Consider the following 23,579-nt stretch of genomic DNA (forward strand, 5'->3'; position numbering starts at 1 on the left):
CTGACACTTATAAATGGGGACAGTCAGACTGCAGTGTGGTCCCCAGCATATGTTGAATGTCACTGATATCAAATAACATACATATGATTTCTTGGAGTGGAAGCTTTCTAGTCAGGATCATTGCAATTTTTTATTGTATTGTCCAGGCACATTTCACTCAAAGTACACCGCGAAAACATTAGCAACAGCAAACAGAGACTGGTTACAGAAAGAGAAAGAAGAAAATGTGTCTGTTTTGGAATTCCAAAGACAACGGCTGCCAATGCGTATACTCTGTTCATTCAGCTGTCCAATATGGATTAAAACAATTATCTTGTATCGTGGAATCATGAGATCCTTTACTCGAGCTTTTATGACCTAAAAACGACAAGTATTTATTCAATACAGATTCTACTACTCTTTACATGCAATAATCCCTTCTCAACAATAGATGTTTAGTTTATTGCAAGGTATACATAAAACCAATGCCTAAAAGTTCCAATTCCATTATTACATTGAGGTTTTTCAAAAATATGTGACCTTTTCCATTGTCTCTTTCATTGTGTGTCATGTATGTTTTCCAAGGTTTTTCTAGTTTGATCTTTAAGTGCAGTACTAGAAGATTTCAGTTGTCTCTACCATTGAAAGTGGGAAGAGGGGAGGTTTCTGACAACATTTTTTAGTCTATTTGCCTTAAAAGATATTTCTCAAAAATTAAAAGGACTGGTTTCAACAAAACCATAGTCAAGGAAAAGCTGAATGGTTTTTGGGAATATGCATATCCATATTCTGGAACTTACTTTGAGAGAATTCATCAGTTGATTTACTAGTGGAGTTAAGTCAAACTGACATTTATTTTTGGGAATTAATGTGTTACTTCATTTAGTATGTTAATTTATTTTGAAATGATTTAGATTGACTCAGCTATTGTGCCACAAATTGACTGAGATGACAAAATGTGTTCAGTTTTCAAAGCAGTTTTTTGGATTTGGGTTGGTCAGAAGTCTCAGTGAGATAGAGGCTCTTAATTAAAAAAATTTAGTTTCCTCAGCTTTAATGTTTCAGAACAACATTCAGGTAGAGAAAAGCTTCAAAGAGTGCTGTATAATTATAGTAAGGTTAAATTCTCACAATGTTACAGAGATATATGCTGTACTTATTGCTATCTTTATCTAGTTTTCAATTAGATTGTTTTATTTGTGATGTTTACTTTCTAAGACTATACTATGAAATAACAGTACTATTCTGTTGCCTATCGACATGGAGAAAAGCAGAAATCTGACAAATGAGTGATGAAATCAGCTTTGCAAGGTCTCATATGCTAATCCATTGCAGGAAGAAGTTTTGTTTTTCTGTGGAATTCTGTGCTATCTACTTACATTTCTCTATTTTTATTGCACTAAAATTAAGAATCATCACTATGCTTCTTACTCCAGTACATTCTTTTCTTGATCAACATGGTATAACTCCTGTATTTATCTATGTGGAAAACAGGCTTTCAAAACCTGTCACTATTACTTAAGAGCTGGGAATTTGTGTTGCAGATGTTTCGTCCCTGTCTAGGTGACATCCTCAGTGCTTGGGAGATGTGCATCCTCCCAAGCACTGAGGATGTCACCTAGACAGGGGACGAAATGTCTGCAACACAAATTCCCAGCTCGGCGAACAGAACCACAACAATGAGCACCCGAGCTACAAATCTCACAAACTTTGAACTATTACTTAACTATGAATGCAATTAGTCTCTCAATGTTTTCAACCATGGTGGTATCAGTTACACAGGTCTTATGCTCCAGTCCATTAATTTAATTTATAAAAGCCAAACAGTCTGACAATACACATTAAAGATGTTTGAAGGGAAACATTAAATCTTTTGTTTCTTGGCATTTAGTGACTGAGAAAAAACAGCAAGAAAAGAGGTGGGTTTGAGGATTATTTCAATACATTAAAACAATACTTCACATGAAAAAAATTCTGATTTCCACAATTGCTCATTATTTTAATGCAGAAATATGTGAACTGAATGAATGTCATTGGTGGTCAATAGGATTTTTATTTTTCCTGGGAGTTGTTTCTTTTCTCTTAAATTTAGCAAAAACGTACCAATGATCTACTGCATCTCCTAGAAGAGCAAGTACCTTAATTTTCTCCCATGCATGCAAAGATCCGGCAGGCAACTAATGATGCATTGGATCAAAGACAAAATCTCCAAAATGATTTTCTGAAGAAGCAATTACCTGCAGCGCCACCAACCTCTTCCCTTCCCTCGACAGCAAGAAATGTCAAAAGCTTACATATGAGACTATCAATTTCATGCCAGTGTAAGCTGAGCTTTGGACCACGCTGCACTGTGGTTTGTCACTGCTCCTGTAAAGATCCTAAATGAAATATTGGAGTAGGGTGCAGGCTTTAATTTCATCTGTGGGTTGTGTTAAAACCCAATTCTCAGAGGTCAACAAAAAGACATTGATTTGCCGCCTAGCTCATCCAAATTACAATCCGAAAGAAAAAAAAACCTTCCATTTTGTTTGCAGAAAATTGTCAATGAGGTCATGGATGCATGAACTTTCAGTGAGCGAATGGCTTGAGACTGCAGTGACCCATCCACAGGAATAGGATAATATTGAAAACAAAAAGGGAAAAGCTCTTTCAGTTATAAAAGATAATAAAAATGAAGGTACAGTGTTGCCAGTTCCAGTAAAAATAGTTATAATATGATCTTGAATTTTTTTGGTAAACCTTGATATAATTATTGACAGTTAGCAATTCAAATCTTTTTCAGCTCAAAGATATGTTTCAACTCAAAGCATTTGTTCCTTTCTCAGGTATTGTGTGCCTTTCTAACCATATACTTTCATCTAGTAATGTCCTAAAGCCATCTTTATGATTTACTTCAGTATCCTTCCTTAAGATCTTATTCCACAAATTATCATAGAGATGTGCAGCATGGAAACAGACCCTTCATTACAACCCGTCCATGCCGACCAGACATCCCAACCCAATCTAGTCCCACCTGCCAGCACCCAGCCCATATCCCTCCAAACCCTTCCTATTCATATACCCATCCAAATGCCTCTTAAATGTTGTAGTTGTACCAGCCTCCACATCCTCTGGCAGCTCATTCCATACACGTACCACACTCTGTGTGAAAAAGTTGCCCCATAGGTCTCTTTTATATCTTTCCCCTCTCACTCTAAACCTATGCCCTCTAGTTCTGGACTCCCTGACCCCAAGGAAAAGACTTTGTCTATTTATCCTATCCATGCGCCTCAATTTTATAAACCTCTATAAGGTCACCCCTCAGCCTCCGACGCTCCAGGGAAAACAGCCCCAGCCTGTTCAGCCTCTCCCTGTAGCTCAGATCCTCCAACCCTGGCAACATCCTTGTAAATCTTTTCTTAACCCCTTCAGGTTTCACAACCTCTTTCCGATAGGAAGGAGACCAGAATTGCACACAATATTCCAACAATGGCCCAACCAATGTCCTATACAGCCTCAACATGACCTCCCAACTCCTGTACTCAATACTCTGACCAATAAAGGAAAGCATACCGAACGCCTTCTTCACTATCCTATCCACCTGCGACTCCACTTTCAAGGAGCTATGCACCTGCACTCCAAGGTCTCTTTGTTCAGCAACACTCCCTAGGACCTTACCATTAAGTGTATAAGTCATGCTAAGATTTGCTTTCCCAAAATGCAGCACCTCGCATTTATCTGAATTAAACTCCATCTGCCACTTCTCAGCCCACAATTCTGACTTTTTAATTTTATGCTTTATCCACTGTCAGGACAACATATTTAAGAACTTACCTGGAGAAGATTGGAGGATTTTAACCACTTTCCATAGTTCCTGGAGTGAAACGGGATTTTCACCAAGTAATTAATCTGGCTTCATTTCCAATCAATGTGTGTGATGGTTTACGTGCTCTTTATTCGAACTCACAAGGATTTGGAGAAAATAACCAACCAAAGCTTTCAAGGAGATAAGAGATGGGGCTTGCTCCCTTATTTACTAGAAAACCCTGGCTTCGAAGGACTATGGGCTTCTATGCTATGGGCTGCTTAAATCTTTTTGGACTTAGGAATTCTGATGGATTGAGTCATTCCTCCTGAAATCCTGTTCTCAGCAGAAATTCCTGAGAAGTCAATAGATTTTTAAGACTGTATGAGTTTGTCTGTGTATGGAAATAATGCAGTGTCACTTCAAATCACAACCACAGGGTAGGTGTTGGTCAGTTGCTTTAAGAATAACTTTTCTATGACAGACAAACAGATTATTTTGAGTTCATTAAAAAATCATGGTGAATTTTATTTGGAATAGTAATAAAAAAAAAGTAATTAACCACTCTGGTGCTTCAATCAGCAAATTTATACCAATGGTGCATTGGTGAATAGTGGTGCTTGATTATCAGAGCACTCTGCTGACACAGTCAGAGCACAAAATTGCGTGCAAAAGAAAATCCTTCTTTTGTCCTCTGTCGAAATCTGAAATCTGGAACCATCTTTGTTATTTGCTACATTACCCATTCGATAACCTTCATTCTAGTAACTAGAGTTGCAATTATCAAGATTGTATTCTGTTAGTTGGACACCTACTTCCATCACTTTCATTAGCAAGAGAATACAATTTTTATTTGATATAATAGAACATAGAAAAGTACAGCACAGAACAGGCCCTTTGGTCCACGATGTTGTGCCGAGGATTAATCTTAATGTAAAATAAAATAACCTAACCTACACATCCCTCAATTCAATGCTGTCTATGTGCATATCCAGCAGTCGCATTAAATGTCCCTAATGACTCTGCTTCCACCACCACCACTGGCAACGTATTCCATGCATTCACAACTCTCTGCATAAAGAACCTACCTCTGACATCTCTTCCAGATCTTTCTCCAAATATCTTAAAACTATGACCCCTTGTGCCAGTCAATCCTGCCCTAGGGATAAGTCTCTGGCTATTGACTCTATCCATGCCTCTCATTACCTTGTATACCTTGATCAGGTCACCTCTCTTCCTCCTTCTCTCCAGAGAGAAAGTCTAAGCTTAGTCAACCTCTCTTCATAAGACAAGCTCTCCAGTCCAGGCAGCCTCCTGGTAAACCTTCTTTGCACCCTCTCCAAAGCCTCTGTATCTTTCCTATAGTTGGGTGACCAGAACTGGACACAAAATTCCAAATGTGGTCTCACAAGGGACTTGGAGAGCTGTAGCAAAACCTCACAGCTCTTAAACTCGATCCCCCTGTTAATGAAAGCCAAAACACCATAAGCTTTCTTGGCAAAAGTAAGGACTGCAGATGCTGGAAAGCAGAGTCTAGACTAGAGCGGTGCTGAAAAAGCACAGCAGGTCAGGCAGTATCCGAGGAGCAGGAAAATCGAGGTTTTGGGCAAAAGCCCATCATCAGGAATGGAGGCAGAGAGCCTCCAGGGTGGAGAGATAAATGGTGGGTGGGGCTGGGGAGAAGGTAGCAAAGACTACAATAGGTGAATGAGGGTGGGATGAAGGTGATAGGTCAGAGAGGAAGGTGGAGCGGATCAGTGGGAAGGAAGACTGGCAGGTAGGACAGGTCACGAGAATGGTGAACTGGAATTTTGGGATTAGGGTAAGGTGGGGGGAGGGGAAATGAAGAAACTGGTGAAGTCCACATTGATGCCCTGGGATTGAAGTGCTCCGAGGCGGAAGATGATGCATTCTTCCTCCAGGCGTCAGATGGTGAGGGAGCGGCGGTGGAGGAGGCCCAGGACCTGCATGTCCTCGGCAGAGTGGGAGGGGGAGTTGAAATGTTGGGCCACAGGGCGGTGGGGTTGACCGGTGTGGGTGTCACAGAGATGTTCCCTAAAGCGCTCTGCGAGAAGGCGGCCAGTCTCCTCAGTGTAGTGGAGACTGCATTGGGAGCAACAGATACAATTAATGACATTGGTGGATGTGCAGGTGAAACTTTGATGGGTGTGGAAGGCTCCTTTGGGGCCTTGGATGGAGGTGAGGGAGGAGGTGTGGACACAGGTTTTGCAATTCCTGCGGTGGCAGGGGAGGGTGCCAGGATGGGAGGGTGGGCTGTTGGGGCGTGTGGACCTGACCAGGTAGTCACGGAGGGAACGGTCTTTGCGGAAAGTAGAAAGAGGTGGGGAGGGAAATATATCTCTGGTGGTGGGGTAGACCAGGATGATGTGGTTAATGCGAAAGTTGATCGGGTGGAAAGTGAGGACCAGGGGGGTTCTGTCCTTGTTAAGGTTGTAGGGGTGGGGTTTGAGGGCGGAGGAGCGGGATGTGGATGAGATGCGTTGGAGGGAGGAAAGGGAACCAACAGATAGGGCAGGGATCCACTGTGGCCATTCCCCTCAGCAATAAGTATACCGTTTTGGATACTGCTGGTGGGGTCGGCCTACTAGTGGAAAGCCATAGTTGTCAGGTCTCTGGCACAGAGCCTGGCACTGTGGTTCAGAAGGGAAGGGCGGACGAATAGAAAAACCCCAGTGGTAGGGGACTCAATAGTTAGACGGATTGACAGGAGATTTTGTGGTCAGGAAAGGGACTCCTGGCAGTTATGTTGCTTCCCTTCCATGTGGGAAGGGAAATTGCGGTCTTTAAAGAAGGAGGCCATCTGGTGTGTTTTGTGGTGGAACTGGTCCTCCTGGGAGCAGGTACGGGGCTCCTCGGATGCTGCTTGACCTGCTGAACTTTTCCAGCACCACTCTAGTCTAGACCAAAAGCTTTCTTAACAGCCCTATCCACTTGGGTGGCAAATTTGCAGGACCTCCGTACTTGAACAATGCTACACCCCCTCCTCTTTTTCCACCCTCCCTGTTCTTCTTGAACGTTCTAAACCCTGTAACATCAAGCAATCATTCCTGCCCCTGTGAAACCCACATCTCTGTTATCGCCATAACATCGTAGCTGAAAATGTGTTGCTGGAAAAGCACAGTAGGTCAGGCAGCATCCAAGGAGCAGGAGAATCGACGTTTCGGGCATGAGCCCTTCTTGCCCGAAACGTTGATTCTCCTGCTCCTTGGATGCTGCCTGACCTGCTGCGCTTTTCCAGCAACACATTTTCAGCTCTGATCTCCAGCAACTGCAGTCCTCACTTTCTCCCATAACATCGTAGCTCCAAGTACTGATCCATGCTCTAAGTTTGTCACTCTTATTGCTAACACTCCTTGCGTTAAAGCAGCCACACTTTAACCAATCCCTTTGTTTCATCACATGAGAAACCTTCCTGATAGATTCACTACATCCTGTCATTGCCCCATCTACAACTATCCCCCTCTCAGACATGTGGCTCTGATTCCCACCTCCCTGCCAAACTAGTTTAAACCCTCCTGAATTACACGAGCAAATCTCCAACCCAGGACATTTGTGCCCCTCCAGTTCAGGTGCAACCCGTCCTTCATGTACAGGTCCCACCTTCCCCAGAAGGCAACCCAATGGTCTAGGGATCTGAAGCTCTCCCTCCTGCACCAGCCTCGCAGCCACACGTTAAGATGCACTCGCTGACTGTTCCTCACCCCACTGTCTCGTGGCACCGGTAGCAAACCCAAGATCACTAATCTACTCATCCTGCTCTTCAGCTTCCAACCTAGCGCTCAGTAGTCACTTTTCAGATCCTCAATCCCTTTCCTGGTTATATCGTCGGCATCAATATGTACCATGATTTCTGGCTGCTCACCCTCCCCCCTTCAGAATCTTATAAACCCAATCAGCAACATCCTGGATCCTGGCACCAGGGAGGCAACATACCTTCCAGGAGTCCCTTTTCTGACCACAAAATCTCCTGTCAATCCGTCTAACTATTGAGTCCCCTACCACTGGGGTTTTTCTATTCGTCCGCCCTTCTCTTCTGAACCACAGTGCCAGGCTCTGTGCCAGAGACCTGACAACTATGGCTTTCCACTAGTGGGCCGACCCCACCAGCAGTATCCAAAACGGTATACTTATTGCTGAGGGGAACGGCCACAGGGGATCCCTGCCCTATCTGTTGGTTCCCTTTCCTCCCCTGACAGTAACCCAATTGTCCTTATCCTGTTTCTGGGGAGTGACCACTTCCCTGTACATCTTCTCAATTACTCCCTCAGCCTCCTGGATGACCTGCATAACATTGTGCTTCAGAGTGATGCCGGTCAGGTAGTTTCCGAGGAGCAGAAGAATCAACATTTTGTGCATAAGGTCTTCATCAGGAATGGGCTTATGCCCAAAATGTCGATTCTCCGGCTTCTCAGATGCTGCCTGTCTGGCTGTGCTTTTCTAGCACCACACTCTTCAACTCTGATCTCCAGCATCTGCAGTCCTCACTTTTCCTCACGGTTTCAGAGTGATGGTCTGTTTTCCCAACATTTAGCCAAGATGGAATGTGGAATATAGCGAGGGAGAAAGATCAGGTAGAGAAACGTATTTTTACGTTCAACTTACTTCTGAAATGGTCTTCGTCATTTGCCTGCAGAGTTCAGGCTCATACTTCTCCTCCTGTAAATAGCTTGGCAGGACGTCTTTGAGAATATTGTTCACAGTGGCCCCTGGGAAATACTTTGTTGGATCTGGAAGCAGGTATAGCTTCTTTAAAATAATTTAGAAGCTAGGGCTGGTAATCAACATCATGTACATAAATATAAAAGGTATAAAGATGAAGAAAAGTCTGAAAAACAAAAATATGTTCAAAGTATCCTACATCTGTGGAAAATAGCAATGACAACAACACTACTGAAACTTCCATATGACATTTGAAGCACAAATCAAGCCTGTATACCCTACAGTTACATTCTTAGCAACAATGAATGCCAAGGGCATTGGATGATTCCAGGTTTCTAGTATTGTTACAACTAAACTGAGAACATAGTACATTGAACCGTACAGCACAGGAATGAGTCCTTCGGCTAACAGTGTTGTGTTGAACATGACACCAAGTTAGCCTGCCCTTGGTCCATATCCCTCCATTCCTTGCAAATTCATGGTATTTATCTAAAAGTCTCTTAAATGCCCCTTTTGTATCTGCCTCCACCACAATCCCAGTTCACATTCCATACTGCTACCACTCGAAAACATTTATGCCTCAAATGTCCTTTGAAAACCCCCACCACACCCAAACTCACCTTAAATGCATGCCCCTTTGATTCAACTCTGGGGGAAACATTCTGACCGTCAACCTGATCTGTTCATCTTATAAATTTTATAGACTTGTATCAAGTCTTCTGTAAGCCTCCGCTGATCCAGAGAAACCAACCTGAGTTTTTCAAGACTCTCCTTATAGCTCATACCCTCTAATCTAGGCAGAATCCTGGTAAACCTTAGACATGATGGAATTATACAGGAGCTTGCAGGGGTCGATTGGAATAGTTTGTTTGCAGGCAAAGGGACCTCTAATAAGTGGGAGGCCTTTCAAAGTGAGATAGCTAGAGTTGAAGGTCCATATGTTCCTGTGGGGATGAAGGTCAAGGTTGGCAGGTTTAGGGAACTGTGGACGAAAAGAGATGCTGAGGCTTTGACCAGTAAAAAGGAGGCGTTGCTCAGGTACAGGCAGTTGGGATCAAGGGGACCTTTGGAGCTATACTGGGAATTCAGGAGGTTACCCAAAAAGGAAATCAGGAGGATGAAAAGGAGGCACAAGATAGCCTTGGTTGAGAAGGTTAGAGTGAATCCAAAAAGGTACTTTAAGTATGTTAAAGGAAAAAAAGAGTAACTAGAGAGAGAATAGGGCCCCTCAAGGACCAAAGTGGATAGATGTGTGTGGAACCACAAGAGACGGGTGAGGTTCTCAATGAATATTTCTCCTCAGTGTTATCATGGAGAAAGACAAGATGATTTGGGAACTTGGGGAAGTTAGTGATAATATCTTGGGGACAGTCCATATCACAATAGAGAAGGTGTTGGATGTATTAGAATGTATGAAGGTGGATAAAGCTCTTGGTTCTGACCAGATATAGCCAAGAACACTGCAAGAGGCTAAAGAAAAATAGCGGGCATCCTGGCTGATATTTTTACATTATCGTCAGCCACGGGTGAGGTCCCAGAAGACTGGAGGGTAGCGAATGTTGCCCCATTATTCAAGAAGGGCTGTGAAAAATCCTGGGAACTATGGATCTGTAAGCCTAACATCTGTGGAGGGTAAGTTACTGGAGAAGATTCTGGGGTAGATAAGATATACAGAGGAACCTCGATTATCCAATATCAATTATCCGAATTTCAAATTATCCGAAGAAGATCTCAAGGTCCCAATAGAAACATTACATTAAGGAGGTGTTACCAACACTAATCATGTCTTTTGTTTATTGAGATTTAAAGTGGATTCGGCTCACTGAAATGTTGCCGAGAACAGTCTTGGACATCAATGGGAGCCCAGGCACCATCTCCAAAAGACTGTCCTCCCGCCCTCTCTTTCCCCACACGGGTGCGCAGGGGGCAGTGGTCGAGGTCGGAGCGCAGCGATGTGCTGTTGCCTAGTCTCCTGAACGGAGAGTGGATATAGCAAGCGTCAATCCCATTGAAGTGAGACAGTGGTGGGGAGAGGCTACAGCAATGCTGCAGGTCCCTTACACACAATTGTGTGTCTGCTCAGAAACAAACCCTGAAACAGAGAGAGGGAGCAAGGAAACTTCAGAAAACTCCAAGTCCTAGAGCAAGGCATTGAATCAGTATATTCGAATAATCAACTATCTGGATGAAATACTGCCTGCCCATCTCGTTCGGATAATCGAGGTTCCACTGTGCATGCATTTGGAGAGCCAGGGCTTGATTACGAGTAGTCAGCATGGTTTTGTGCATAGCAGATCATGCCTCACAAAATTATTAGAGTTCTTCGATGAAGTGACCAGGAACATTGATGAGGACAGGGCGACAGATGTCGTCTATATGGATTTCAACAAGACCTTTGATAAGGTTCCACATGGTAGGCTGTTCTGGAAGGTTAGATTGCATGGAATGCAGGGCAAGCTGGCAAATTGGATATAAAATTGGCTTGATGGTAGGAAGCAGAGAGTAATAGTGGAAGGATGCTCGTTGGCCTGGAGGCCTGTGACGAGTGGAGTGCCTCAGGTGTCAGTGCTAGGCCCATTACTGTTTTTATCTATATCAATGATTTGGATGAGAATGAAAAAGGCACGATTAATAGGTTTGCTGATGACACTAAAATTGACGGTATTGTGGACAGTGAGGAAGGTTATCAGAAATTGCAGCAGGAACTTGATCATCTGGGGAATTGGGCTGAGAAATGTCAAATGGAGTTTAATATAGATAAGTATGAGGTCTTGTGTTTTGGAAAGTCAAATCAAGGTAGGAATTTTATCATGAATGCTATGGACTTAAGAAGTTTAGTGGAAAAGAGGGTCCTTGGAGTCACAGGTCAACAGGGCAGTGAGGAAGGCTTTAATCAGTCAGGGCACAGAGTATAAAAGTTGGGAAGTTATGTTGCAGTTATACAGGAAGTTGGTGAGGCTGCACTTGGAGTATTGTGTTCAGTTTTGGTGACCTTACTATAGGATGTTATCAAACTGGAAAGAATGCAGAAGAAATTTACAAGGATGTTGCCAAATCTCAATGGTCTGAGTTATATGGAGAGATTGGATAAGCTAGGACTTTTATCTTTAGACTGTACAAGATGGTAGAAGGACTTTATAGAGGTATAAAAGATCAAGATAGGAATGAATAGGGCAAATGCCAGAATGGCTCAAGGACATGCAAACCTCAGATTAGGATATTTACAGCTGAAAACCCAGGCACTGGTTCAGTGCCAATCCTCTCTGCTGCTGGCTGCAAGCAATCTTGGTTTCATCCATGCTGTTCAGCACAGAAGATGCCTGGCCCCTCACCCAAGAAACTGACCAAACGTAAGTGGGCAGTTTGTTCTCTGCTGTGTTGGAAATAGGGATTCCACCACAGATCAGAAGATTTGTACCAATATCCTTCCTGACAGCCAATAACCTCCTTTCCTATCTATAATACAGAATTGTTAGTCTTAATCAGCAGCCAGCCTGTTGCATCTGCAATGGCTCTCTGAATGAATATTATGGCTTGATGCTGATCTCCTGCATTTCCCCCCCTCCCACGTCTCTGCACTTTGAACTGAAAAAGAAAACACGATCAACTAACACCCTCTTGGATGAAACAATTGAACATGATTCCATCCAGACAGGCAGTCCTCCCAGACCCTAACTACTCATTTTGAGTAAAAGATTTTTCTTCCATTCCATTTCCTCCTTGGCAAATGACTTCAAAGCTGTACCCACTTTTTCCTTGATCTGCTTAAGATTGGGAACACTTTCCCTCTACCCCAACTCCCTGAATGACATTGAGGATTTTCAAACTTCTTTTCATCTTCTCTTATCCAAAGAAAATAGGGCAAATTTTTCCAAACTATCTTCATTACTGAAGTTTCTCATTCCTGGGAATTTCTTCTGAGGTGTCTCCAAGAAGGTGTGCATTGAAGTGTGGCATTAAAACTGCACACAATATTCCAACTTAGGTCTAACTAGTCTCATGTAATTTTAGTAAAATGTTGTCGGTATTGTGCAGTGCACAACTGTTAATAAATCATGTATGCTCTATTAACTTTTTTCTTCTGTCACCTTTAATGATTTTACACACACATATCCAGGATCCTCTGCCTGTGCATAGTTGTTACTTTAAATTGACTCTCCATATTGTTTCTAACCAAATGTTAGCATCTCACAATTCTGTTTAAAAATCCTAATAATATAGCATTTTAAGCTATCTTAAAACTGTATATACAATAACTAGGTACAACTGAAGATAACTCAAATAAATTGAAGTGACTCAGGCAAGAACCTGATAGGAGAAAGAAGGCAACTGTACGAGTACATTTCCCTAACCCAATCACACACTCCAAGAACACAAACACTATTGCCACACTTAAACTGCAGAGAATATTTCTCTGCAATTCATTGCAAAAGAAATTTTGTGATTACACTAGGTTTTTTTTTAAAACTTCTACAGGACTGAAGAACAAATGCACTAAACTTGAAACAGTTATGAATTGGAATGACTGAAGTAGTGACAGAATTGTTTTTTGGAATAGTTATCAGTAAATTTTCTCCACAATATCTAATTAATAGTTTGCTCCTATTAAGTTATGAAGTCAGAGTTCAATTTAGGAAATCTAATTTAACAAACACACATTAAAAAGTCAGGTTTTCATCAAAACCTTTCAAATATTTGTCAATTTTTGATGTTTGTATCATTAAGTTATGAAAAGCCCAAGAACTTGAAATGCCTCAACTCACATAACTGATATGTGTTTTCCATTTGTTGTGCTGGCCGTGGAATATCATCGTGATGACCTGGATCATCCATATAGGACACAGTACTCATGGAACTATTAAAAAAAAGACAATGAGTGGGGAGGAATAAATAGTCTACAAGTTAAATTTGGATTAAGTTAGCTTTTTCTAAAATTCTCAAAAACAGTGAACACTTTGAATTTGTTGACTAATAGGATAAGAAATAATATGAAGCCAGAAGTGCACTTCAGGTCGCTCATAATTGGTAGTTGAACCTGAACCGAATAATCTCTCAGACTATTTTTTCATCTATCCAAGATGATAGTCACTCCAACAAATAAGAAATTTATTTGGAAAAATCTAGTGGTATGCTGAACCAGGACTCCATATTTGTAAGGCTTCAAGGTTTAGATCAAATGAATTGCCAATTGCTGTTCCATGTTGGTTTTTGCAGTAAACACAAATGTTAAGATGGAGCAAAAAACGTGCGCATTACAGAATAGTAATGACATTGCTTCAAAAACTTAGACAGAATTGATAGCAATGTTAGGTAGGATGGTGTTATCTTGCGTTACTTGGCTTGACTGTATGCTGGGGACGGGAGGGTGTTTATTTTTAAATCAAGACATCAAGGCTTCACAATAAATGAGCGAAGTATAGAACTAAAACTGAATTGCTGAAGCAAATCTCCTTTACATGTTATTTCAAGGCCAACTGTCTTACATGATAGTCATGAAGGTTTTCTGAATATAGAACACAACCAAGCTTTCAAGATAACTATTAAAATCATCGTGCAAACAATCAGGCTTGATTGGCTTTGAGAGATGTAGACAAAGGAACCTGCATTTTGAGTAAAATAATTCAGGGAACGGGTTCGAAATGGCTGGAGTAGCATACCATAAGGTTACAGATAATGCTAGTCAGACAAATAAGAGTGTTAGGGAGGGCTTGAAGAGTGGGGGAAACAATGGATGACTAAAAATCACAACTTTGAGGCATTGGTGGTGGAAAAAAAAGTGAAATGTACGTAAATGTGGAATTTACAGAAATTTTCAGGTTGCCATGTGGAATAATCTAGTTCAAGTGTGACAAAAATAATGGAACAGGTTTCATTAGTTAATGGACTGAGGCAGAGTGAAAGGATGGAAATGTTACAGATGGAAATCAATAGTTTTTTCATAACAAAGACTAAGGCCCAAAACTCAGCTCAGTCAAACAGAATGAGGATACAAACAGTTGAGTGCAACCAGAGAGTGTTAGAGTTGACAATAAGGATGAAGCCTTACATCAGTGGTGGGTAAGTTGTTGTTGAGGGACAGGACTTACATGTATTTAGAAAAGCAAGAACTGATTAGGGATAATGAACGTGACTGTGTGTGGGTAATAACGTCTGACTAATTTGATTAAGATTTTTTTGAAGATAAACAAAGAAGATTGACAAAGGCAGACTAGTAGATGTTGTCGATATAGTCTTCAGCAAAGTGCCCAACAAGGTTCCGCATGGTGGACTGGTTCGTAAGGTTAGGCTACATGGGATCCAAGGGCTGCTAGCCAATTGGATACAAAATTGGCTTGAAGGTGGGAGAGAGTTGCATTTTGGACTGGAGATCTGTGACGAGTGGTGTGCTAACAGGATCGGCGCTGGGTCCACTGCTTTTCATCATTTATGTTTGGATGTGAACATAGGAGACATGGTTGATAGGTTTGCAGATGACACCAAAAGAGGTGGGGTAGTGGAGAAGATTATTTCAGAGAACAATGCAACCTTAATTGGATGGGGCAATGGGCTGAGGAGTGGCAGATGGAGTTTAATTTAGATAAATGTGAGCTGTTGAATTTTGGTAAGGCAAATCAGGGCAGGACTTATGCAGTTAATGGTAGGGCCCTGGAGAGTATTGCTGAACAAAGAGACCGAGGGGTGCAGAGTCAGAGTTCCTTGAAGGCTGACTCGCAGGTAGACATTGTGGTGAAAAAGGTGTTCGACACGCTTACCTTCATTGGTCAGAGTATTGCGTATCGGAGTTGGGACGTCATTTTGTGGTTGTACAGGACATTGGCCTGGCCTGTATACGATTCTGGTTGCCTTCTACAGGAAGAATGTTGTTAAACAGAGTGCAGAAAGGATTTACATAGATGTTGCTAAGACTGGAGTTATTGGGGAAGGCTGAATAGGCTGGGGCTTTTTTCCCTGAAACAGAGGCTGAGGGGTGACAGCTTGGAAGGGAGCACAATACCAGCATGGGGAGAGTGGGCCCTGAGGTGACATCAGTGAGGTGTACCCGGCAGTGCAAGATGGCGCCTGAGGAACAGCAACTTCGATGTTAGCTGGGTCTGGTGTGGCGATGGTGATTCTGAGCCAACTCAGAACACATGCATGGATGGACTTCTCCTTAAGCTATATCATTTCATTTTCTCTTATTTTTAAACTCTCAAAATAATGCTGGATTATGGTGACAAACGAAAGCTTTTCACTATTTTATTATATTTCACTGTAAAATACATGTGATATTAAAATCACTCAAAATCCTTATAAAACTTTATAAAATCATGAGAGGCATGGATAGGGTAAATAGCCAAGGTCATTTTCCATATCCACACATTTCATGATTTTAAAATTCTATAAGGTTGCAGTCCAAAACTAGAGGGCATAGATTTAAGGGGAGCGGGCAAAGATTGAAAAAGGACCAGATGGGTAACTTTTTCATGCAGGTGGTGGTGCTTGTATGGAACAAGCTGCCAGAGGAGGTGGTGGGTACAATTAGAACATTTGAAAGGTATCTGAATGAAGATAAGTTTAGGAACGGTTGAAAAAAAGGAATTTGGGGCAAATGAGAGAAGGTCAGATTGGATCGTCCAGTCGGCATGGATGAGTTGGACTGAAGGGGGTGTTTCCATGTAGTATGACTCCATGATGGAATTTGTGGTGGAGCCAAAAGGTAATAGTTATAGTCTTCCCACATGTTGAAAAAGACAATTGCAAGGTTAGGTACAGACAAATAAGATGATACAGACAGGCAAGGACTGACAGGTAAAGGTGCATAAATCAGTGTACATGTAGACATTGACCCAATGTTTGTGGATGGCCTCATACACAAATGGTCAAAGTTTTGTTTTGTGTGTTTAGGGGCAGGGATGTGGCGGTGGGGTGTGTGGAGGGAGAAGAGACATGCACAGTAAGTAATAACTCCTTGGCTAACTCAGGAAGACGGAGAAACTTTGGCTCATATTATTGCCTTTTTCACTCAATCTTCATTGAGTTAATGTTCTACTTTACTTTAGGACTTAAATGTTCCACAGTTACACAATGTTCCAATTTAACTTCTGATTGTTAACTGTGATGTAGACAGAACATATTTGTATCAAAGTCACTGCATCAAATTTGGCATAAGTTTAATCGAGGTAAAAACAATGACTGCAGATGCTGGAAACCAGATTCTGGATCAGTGGTGCTGGAAGAGCACAGCAATTCAGGCAGCATCAGAGGACAGGCAAAAATCGACGTTTCGGGCAAAAGCCCTTCATCAGGAATGATGAAGGGCTTTTGCCCGAAACGTCGATTTTTGCCTGTCCTCGGATGCTGCCTGAATTGCTGTGCTCTTCCAGCACCACTGATCCAGAAATAAGTTTAATCGAGTTGAGCATATTTGAGAATCAGTTTGGATATCCTCAGGAAATGACAACGATATCACAATACAAATACTCTTTGTTATATTCACAATTATGAAGATCATAAGGAGTAAAAAAAGTCAGAATGTGTAAAGTCAATTTACTACTTCCAAGCTCATCACTTCAGTTCATTAACTCTCTCATTATCACATCTTATTGTACTTTGCTTCTACAACATTTCTTGGTAAATATTTATTATTCTGAAGGATATTTTTTCCTGACATTCATTTTAAGTTTACTTCTGCTTCCCAGTTAGCATGATAATGTTCCAAATATGTTTGCAATAAAACAAAATTGCAAGCTACCAAAGTAATGAGGGACTGCTACCTTCTATTAAAGGCACTTTAGTAAATAAAAGGCTTACAGCTTCTCCTTAAAACAGCTCAATTAGAGGGGAAGCCAGCATGAAGAAGTGAGGATAGTTGATTATAATCTGCAGCATTTGTCTTGGCTGACTTTGAAATATAATAAAATCTTAACCTGCTCATGCATTTTCATTGCATTATGTATTACATGCCAGAATTGCATCAAGTGCGAAGGGACAGGATTTCAGGCACAAATAAATTGTTGTCGTCTCTCCATTGTGACCTCTTTTATCTAACTACTATGACCAGTAAATCAGGTCATAAAAATCCAGTCAAGGAGCTGGCTATTAAGAGCCAAACAAGTAAAGCTGTAGAGAATGCACTGACTCCGTTGAATGGAGAGATCCACCCAGCTCCAGGTGAATATTAACTTTCTGCTGCAGAAATGCTGTTTGAAATGACTGGAGTACTCCTCAGGTACCTGAGTATCATTGAGAGCTTCATTATTTACTAAAACCCAAAACTCGGTGAATAAGAGATGCTGCGCGTTACAATTAGTCCAACAACTTGACGTTCATTGTGATTGAGATCAAAGTGTAAAACAGGATGTCATTTTCCAATTGTCAGTTTTATATATTTTTAATTTCGGTGTTCAGATGTATGTTAACACGCCTCTGGAACAAGTGGAACTTGAAACTGAACCTTCTTCCTCAGAGTCAGGGACACTACCTCTGTGCCACAATGTCTTCAATTGTCAACTTTTTGCTACTGCTCAAGACAAATGTTACTTTCTTCATTTCTTGGCATCATAGATGTTCCACTGGTGCATTATAAGATGATGTATGAATTAGGAACTGAACAGAGCTGCAGGGCCACCTAAACTGTGGGTTGTGACTCCAGATTTTAGGGTTGCAAGCACAGAGACAGAAATGGCAGTCACAGAACTCTGACTGAAACTATGTCTGGCATCTTTGGAAGTTAGCTGTCGGTGTATTCTTGCTGGAATGCTATGTAATTGCCGAAAAGGTAACTGCCACTGGTATTGCTACTTGTGACTGCTCCTCATGGATTCAGTAAATATCTCCTGTGCTGCACTGAAGGATGAGGTAATGAAGTTGAGATGAAAATGAGAAAACTCAATACACTTGAAAAAGTTCTAAAGAGTTGAAACTGACACTCAAAGTAGTTATTTCAGACTCTTGGAACACATTCTGCAAGCACAGGTCTTTCACTCCAAGTCAAGCTTAGTAATTCAATGCTTTGCAGTCTTTCCCAGCACTCTGATTTTGTTAAATAATCATTCCCAGTGTAAAACTAAGGAGAGGTGATTTTGTAATGGGAATGTCACTGCACTAGTAATGCAGAGATTCAGAATTGCTACAAGGTTCTGTTCATTTATTTGGCAAAGAAACTTGTTTCCTCTGCTACGTCCCAATATCACAGGGTACCTTGTTGATAGGAAACAGTTCAATTTTTCCTTTCTTTTGCCCTTATTTCCTGAAGCATTGAATTACTTACATAATTTTTTTTAAATTGAAGGCCTCATTTAAGTGCATGTAAACATATTTCCAAACAACCCACCACCATCTCTGATAGCTCCAAATGAAATTAAAAGTAGATCTCCCTTTCTTAGCCCACACAATAACTTCTAGAAGAAAGTTCACCACCACCTTCTCAAAAGCATCCAATGTTGGCCTAGCCAGTGATTCTCATGTCACATGAATGAATTAGAAAACAAAGTTATACACAGTTCTTTCCATATTAAAACACATATTTAAATAATATTAGCAATAAATATCATGAACCATCACACACAAAGTAAAAATGTGATTTTTGTTCCTTATCATCAGTACTTATAATAAACACTCAATATTTCTACTATATGCCATCACATATCAATGCTAATACACCCAAAGACCATTGCCTCATGTTAACTCTTCTGCTACATTTTGGTTCCCATTCATCTCACACAGTGGCCTTGCTGGCTAGTTTCTTCAACCTGTTGAACACTGGCCCAAGGATCTGTTAGTCTGGCAGCCCACAGTTTCCATCCTACTGCTTACACATCCACCATTGTTCCTCCAACACTTCAAAAATACAACTAAACATTGCAAATTGGGTATTTTCACTCCTATCCACCTGTCATGTTTGATGGGCACCTGCAAGGCAAAATTTAGGACAGTTATGGAATACTCTCCAGTCAACAAGATGAACGAGACTCCAACATCACTCAAGAGGTTCAATACTATCCAGGACAAAAGCAACATGCTTGCTTGATCAACTTCAAAATTCACGCCTCCTAGCAGTGCCACACAGTGTATAAATTGCTTCTAACACCGCATAAGTATCATCATGGGAGTTTGATTCATTTACTTTCCTCTGCCTTCTGTTATGCTCAAGTGTAACATTGAAATTTGTGTGTCGCACTTCAAGGAAAAGTAACAAAGGAGTTGTTTGATATGTGGCTGTGCAGTGTTTATTTAATAGAAATTATATGGCCTTAACACAACATAGCTGTGTGCAATAACAATCGGAAAAATTTAACATTTTCCAGTGACATACTCCAGAGTTATTTACTGCCAAAGCTTGAAGATACACTATTTCACAATGTTTGTGAGCAAGCAAGAAAAATAAAAAGTCACTATTCAGCATCAATAAATATTTTACACAGATTACTCACTCCTTTTGCTTTCGCCTGCTTTCCTTCACTTTGACATCATAGCTACTGAGTGAAGAAAAGCTACCAGTCTTCCTCAGTAAGCGAGCGGCTTTGTCTTTTGCAATGTCAGACATCCTGATGTTTTCCTAGAGGTAGAAGACATGTCAACCATTACGTATCCTTGAAAAAATTGTTTTAAGGCAGGCAACAACTCAAAAACCCAAAAGCTATGCTGGAATTGAATGCTAAGTTTTGCCCATCTATAAAGTTGTGAAAAATAAATGTTTAGAAACAGATCACTAAAAATATACAATTTAATTTTTGTTATAATAAATATATATTAGGAAAAAGGGTTAATACGAGCTATATAAATCCCTTGAAAATGTTTAATTGGGAACAAACTTGTGTAAGTATTTACAGATAGAGAAAGGTTAACAAATAGAAATCAACAAAACTTAAGGTTGAATTGGGGAAGGGAATTGACCAAAATTAACACAGGTAAAATAAAAGTAATGAAAAAGCAATGACAATATAATGACCAACCAGATGGCTTCCACTGTGGATTTTAAGGAAATAGATGAAAATAATTGCAACTGCCTTAACTTTAACCTTCCAAGGTCCTTGCAGTTTATGAAGGAGAAAGGTGAACACTTTGAAACCTCTTAGTTGAGGAGAGAGCCAGGTATACCGGAAAATTCCAATTTAATTTCTTTTGAAGAGGTGAATAAATTAGTAGACAGGGAATACCTGCAGATATTATTTAGACTGATTCCTGAAAAACTTTAACAAAGACCAAATGAAACAGTTAATGTTGAAGTTCATGGAATTGGAACCAAGTACTGCCCTTGTTAAAAAAGTGGCCAGAGCTAAGAGACAGAGCATAAGGATAATAGACAAATACTTTGATGTTCAGGATATGATTGTTAGTATCTGACAAAGATCTGTGTTGGAGTCTCAACTGATCTTGATGACTTGAGATGATGGAATAGAAAGCCCCATATCCAATTTGCCAATGACACTAAGACAGCAAGTATTGCAAGCAAAGCTTTGTAAAATGGAGCAGAAAATGCAAAGACATATTGCTAGCTATAACAACTGGAAAACTGTGACTATTTGATTTCAGTGTAGGAAAATGGAAGGCAATACATTTTGGAAATAAATTATAGGACAAAAAAATTTTCTAAATGGTGAAAAGATAAAAAGCAAAGAATGCCCAGAGATTTCAGGGATCCAGATCACCAGATACATCGATCATTAAAATGTCATGAACAGTTACTGAAAATAGTCAAGGAGGGTAATGGAATGGTGGTCCTTATATCCAGGTATATCTGGAATGCCACAAGCAACTGGGTCCACCACATCTCAGGCAGGAAATATTGATCTTGATAGGATTCTGCCGTGGTTTAACCTCAACCAAACTTGAGTCCAGGCAATAAATCATGAAGAGAGATTTCACTTTCTAGGATTGCATTTTCTGGAATTTAGAAGGTTAAGGGTGATTTGATGGATGTTGTCAAGATAATAAAGGAAACAGATAGGGTAGGCATGGAAACATCATTTTTGCAAGTTGGGTAATATAGGATGAGACGACAATCTAAAAATTAGAGACAAGTCTTTCAGGTGTGACAGTGGAACATACAAAGGGTGGAAGAAGATTGCAACTCTCTTCTGCAAAACAGCAATTGATCCCAAGTCAACTGCTAATTTTAAATCTCAAATTCAGACGTGTGGCATATTGAGTTATTTTGAGCCCCACTGAATGACTTAAAAGGCTCCAAGGGGTTAAGTTGTCTCCTCCTGTTCCTACATTCACAAACCGCTGTTACCAGCTGTTAATGCTGGCAAGAAACCAGGTGTAAATTTGCTGTATAACTGTCTAATCCAGCTGCTAGTGCACCTAGTTGGCTTTTACAAACTTGGCAAGGTTACTGGCATGAATAGAGTTGGTTACACAAGATCCAAGTGACAGTTATAGTTCCCTATACCTTTGCAAATTTAGTAATTGTACAATTCAAGGAGGAAGTACTGTATGGCAGTTAGAAGCAGGAACCTTGGCTGATATGTCTCCTCTTCCATCCTAGGGAATACTGATGCAAATGATAGAGCTAAGTGTTCTCCTGGCAGAGATTAACTAATTTAGCACAGATGAGAAAGTAAGTTTGAGATTCCATTTAACATCAGTGGGTTGGCATTTTCAATGTAAATTATCCCTCAAGTCCTTGGAAGTACTTTCCATTTACAATTAGTGGAATCCAACTTTGTTCGACTGTCTCTTTCAAAGGCCCATTGCTTTGTACCTAAGGAAGAATTGTCAGAAAAATACCTAAATTTACATCAAATCCAAAATAATCACAAGGTCACACACAAAGAGATTACACAGGAATGGAATAATAATACAATTTTAAGGGAAGAGAAAAAAAATGTTTAGCTTAATTTCTGTACAGAAGAAAACAATTTTTCAAAAACAAAGTTCTGTGGATGATTGAACAATCCTATAAATGAATAGAAAATGTACTGATTTCTCCAGTTATTCTTGCTAAGAATTCAAAATTCCTTAATGAAACAAGAAATAAATCTATTACAAACGAGCCACTTTCTACATTAGTTAAAATATCAATGGAGAGTTTAATATTCTCCCCCACCCCAATCATATGCATTGCTAGCTTAAAAGAAGTGTTTCAGTTTAGGGAAAGATTTTAGTTCCAACAACGGACTATTGGCGATAAAATCAGGGGCTAAACTAGTCTAGATTTTCTCCTATTTACGCTAAAAAAGGGTTTCCTCATTATTAATGAGGTGGAGGAAATGCGAAACAAAGAATTCAAAACAATCTCACATTTCAATGTGTAGAAAACAACATAAAATGCTTTGCCAAACTCTTTAAAATTTACTTATATAATTTTGGATGTTGCAAATTTAAACAGCAAGAATAACGTAAAAACATAGTGATGTAAAATGTTTAACTGAGTACAAACTTGAGCGGTTACAATTCTCTTAGGAGCTGTGGTTAATGATTACAAAACGTTGGAACCACGACTTTAGCTAGTGGTAAGTAAAGAAGATTAATTTAACAAGAACAACAGATGAGAAATGACTTGTTGCTTAGGAGATAGAAATAAATTGCAAGTTGTACGCAATGTGGCTATGCCAGTTCAGGGTGAAACTGAGGAATTGCCGTATTACACTTCCACACAATTACTTAGCCTACAGTTTTTCCTCTTTCGTTGCTAAGGGCAAGTGAGTGAAATCAACTACTAACATTTAAACACTCAGTCTCCAGTTCTACAATCTAGTCAAAACACACTATTGCACTTAAGTGTGAAGTTTGCCTCCAAAAGAAAACTTACAAAAAATTACGAACAACTTGATCCTTCTGTTTATTTGTCCAAGGCTGTCCCTGGCAACGCACTGAATCTCAATTACAGGAAACAGAAAACGCAAGGAGTAGCCTCTCATCATTCAACCAATCTTAGCCACCGTAAACTGATGATTGTTCCAAATAACCAATCGAAACTACACTTTCCCCGCCTGGTCCCGTCATTTAACCAGTTTCAACCAATAAAAATCTCATGGTTTTAATTTATCTTTCCTCAACCCCTATTTAATGAAATACAGAGCGAATATTCAATAGGTCTGGCTGTGGAGAGGGGAACAGTTAATATTTTGGATTGAACAAAACCTGATTTTGTATTTTGTAGTCTAGTTAATTAAGAATTTGTACACCGTGAGGAACCAATATTGTTTGG

General features: G+C 40.4%; 1 protein-coding gene across 2 annotated transcripts; it reads right to left on the bottom strand.

Annotated features, from left to right (window-relative positions):
- Positions 1-111: 111 nt before the first annotated feature.
- Positions 112-23,258, bottom strand: dynlt5 (dynein light chain Tctex-type family member 5). Of its 2 annotated transcripts, none has more exons than XM_043699409.2 (5): positions 23,181-23,258; positions 19,855-19,979; positions 13,207-13,298; positions 8,387-8,511; positions 112-357 (listed from the first exon to the last, which is right to left on the bottom strand). In XM_043699409.2, the coding sequence occupies exons 2-5, from the start codon at positions 19,965-19,967 to the stop codon at positions 154-156; spliced, it is 534 nt and encodes a 177-aa protein (XP_043555344.1). In that variant the 5' UTR covers positions 19,968-19,979; positions 23,181-23,258; the 3' UTR covers positions 112-153. The 2 variants fall into 2 exon arrangements, with proteins under 2 accessions (XP_043555344.1, XP_043555345.1); XM_043699410.2 differs by lacking the exon at positions 23,181-23,258 and adding an exon at positions 21,819-22,061.
- Between the last annotated feature and the right edge of the window lie 321 nt (positions 23,259-23,579).

The sequence above is a fragment of the Chiloscyllium plagiosum genome, unplaced genomic scaffold (genome assembly GCF_037043375.1).
Source record: "Chiloscyllium plagiosum isolate Xiang-an unplaced genomic scaffold, Cpla_swu_hap1 HiC_scaffold_9, whole genome shotgun sequence".
Lineage (NCBI taxonomy): Eukaryota > Metazoa > Chordata > Chondrichthyes > Orectolobiformes > Hemiscylliidae > Chiloscyllium > Chiloscyllium plagiosum.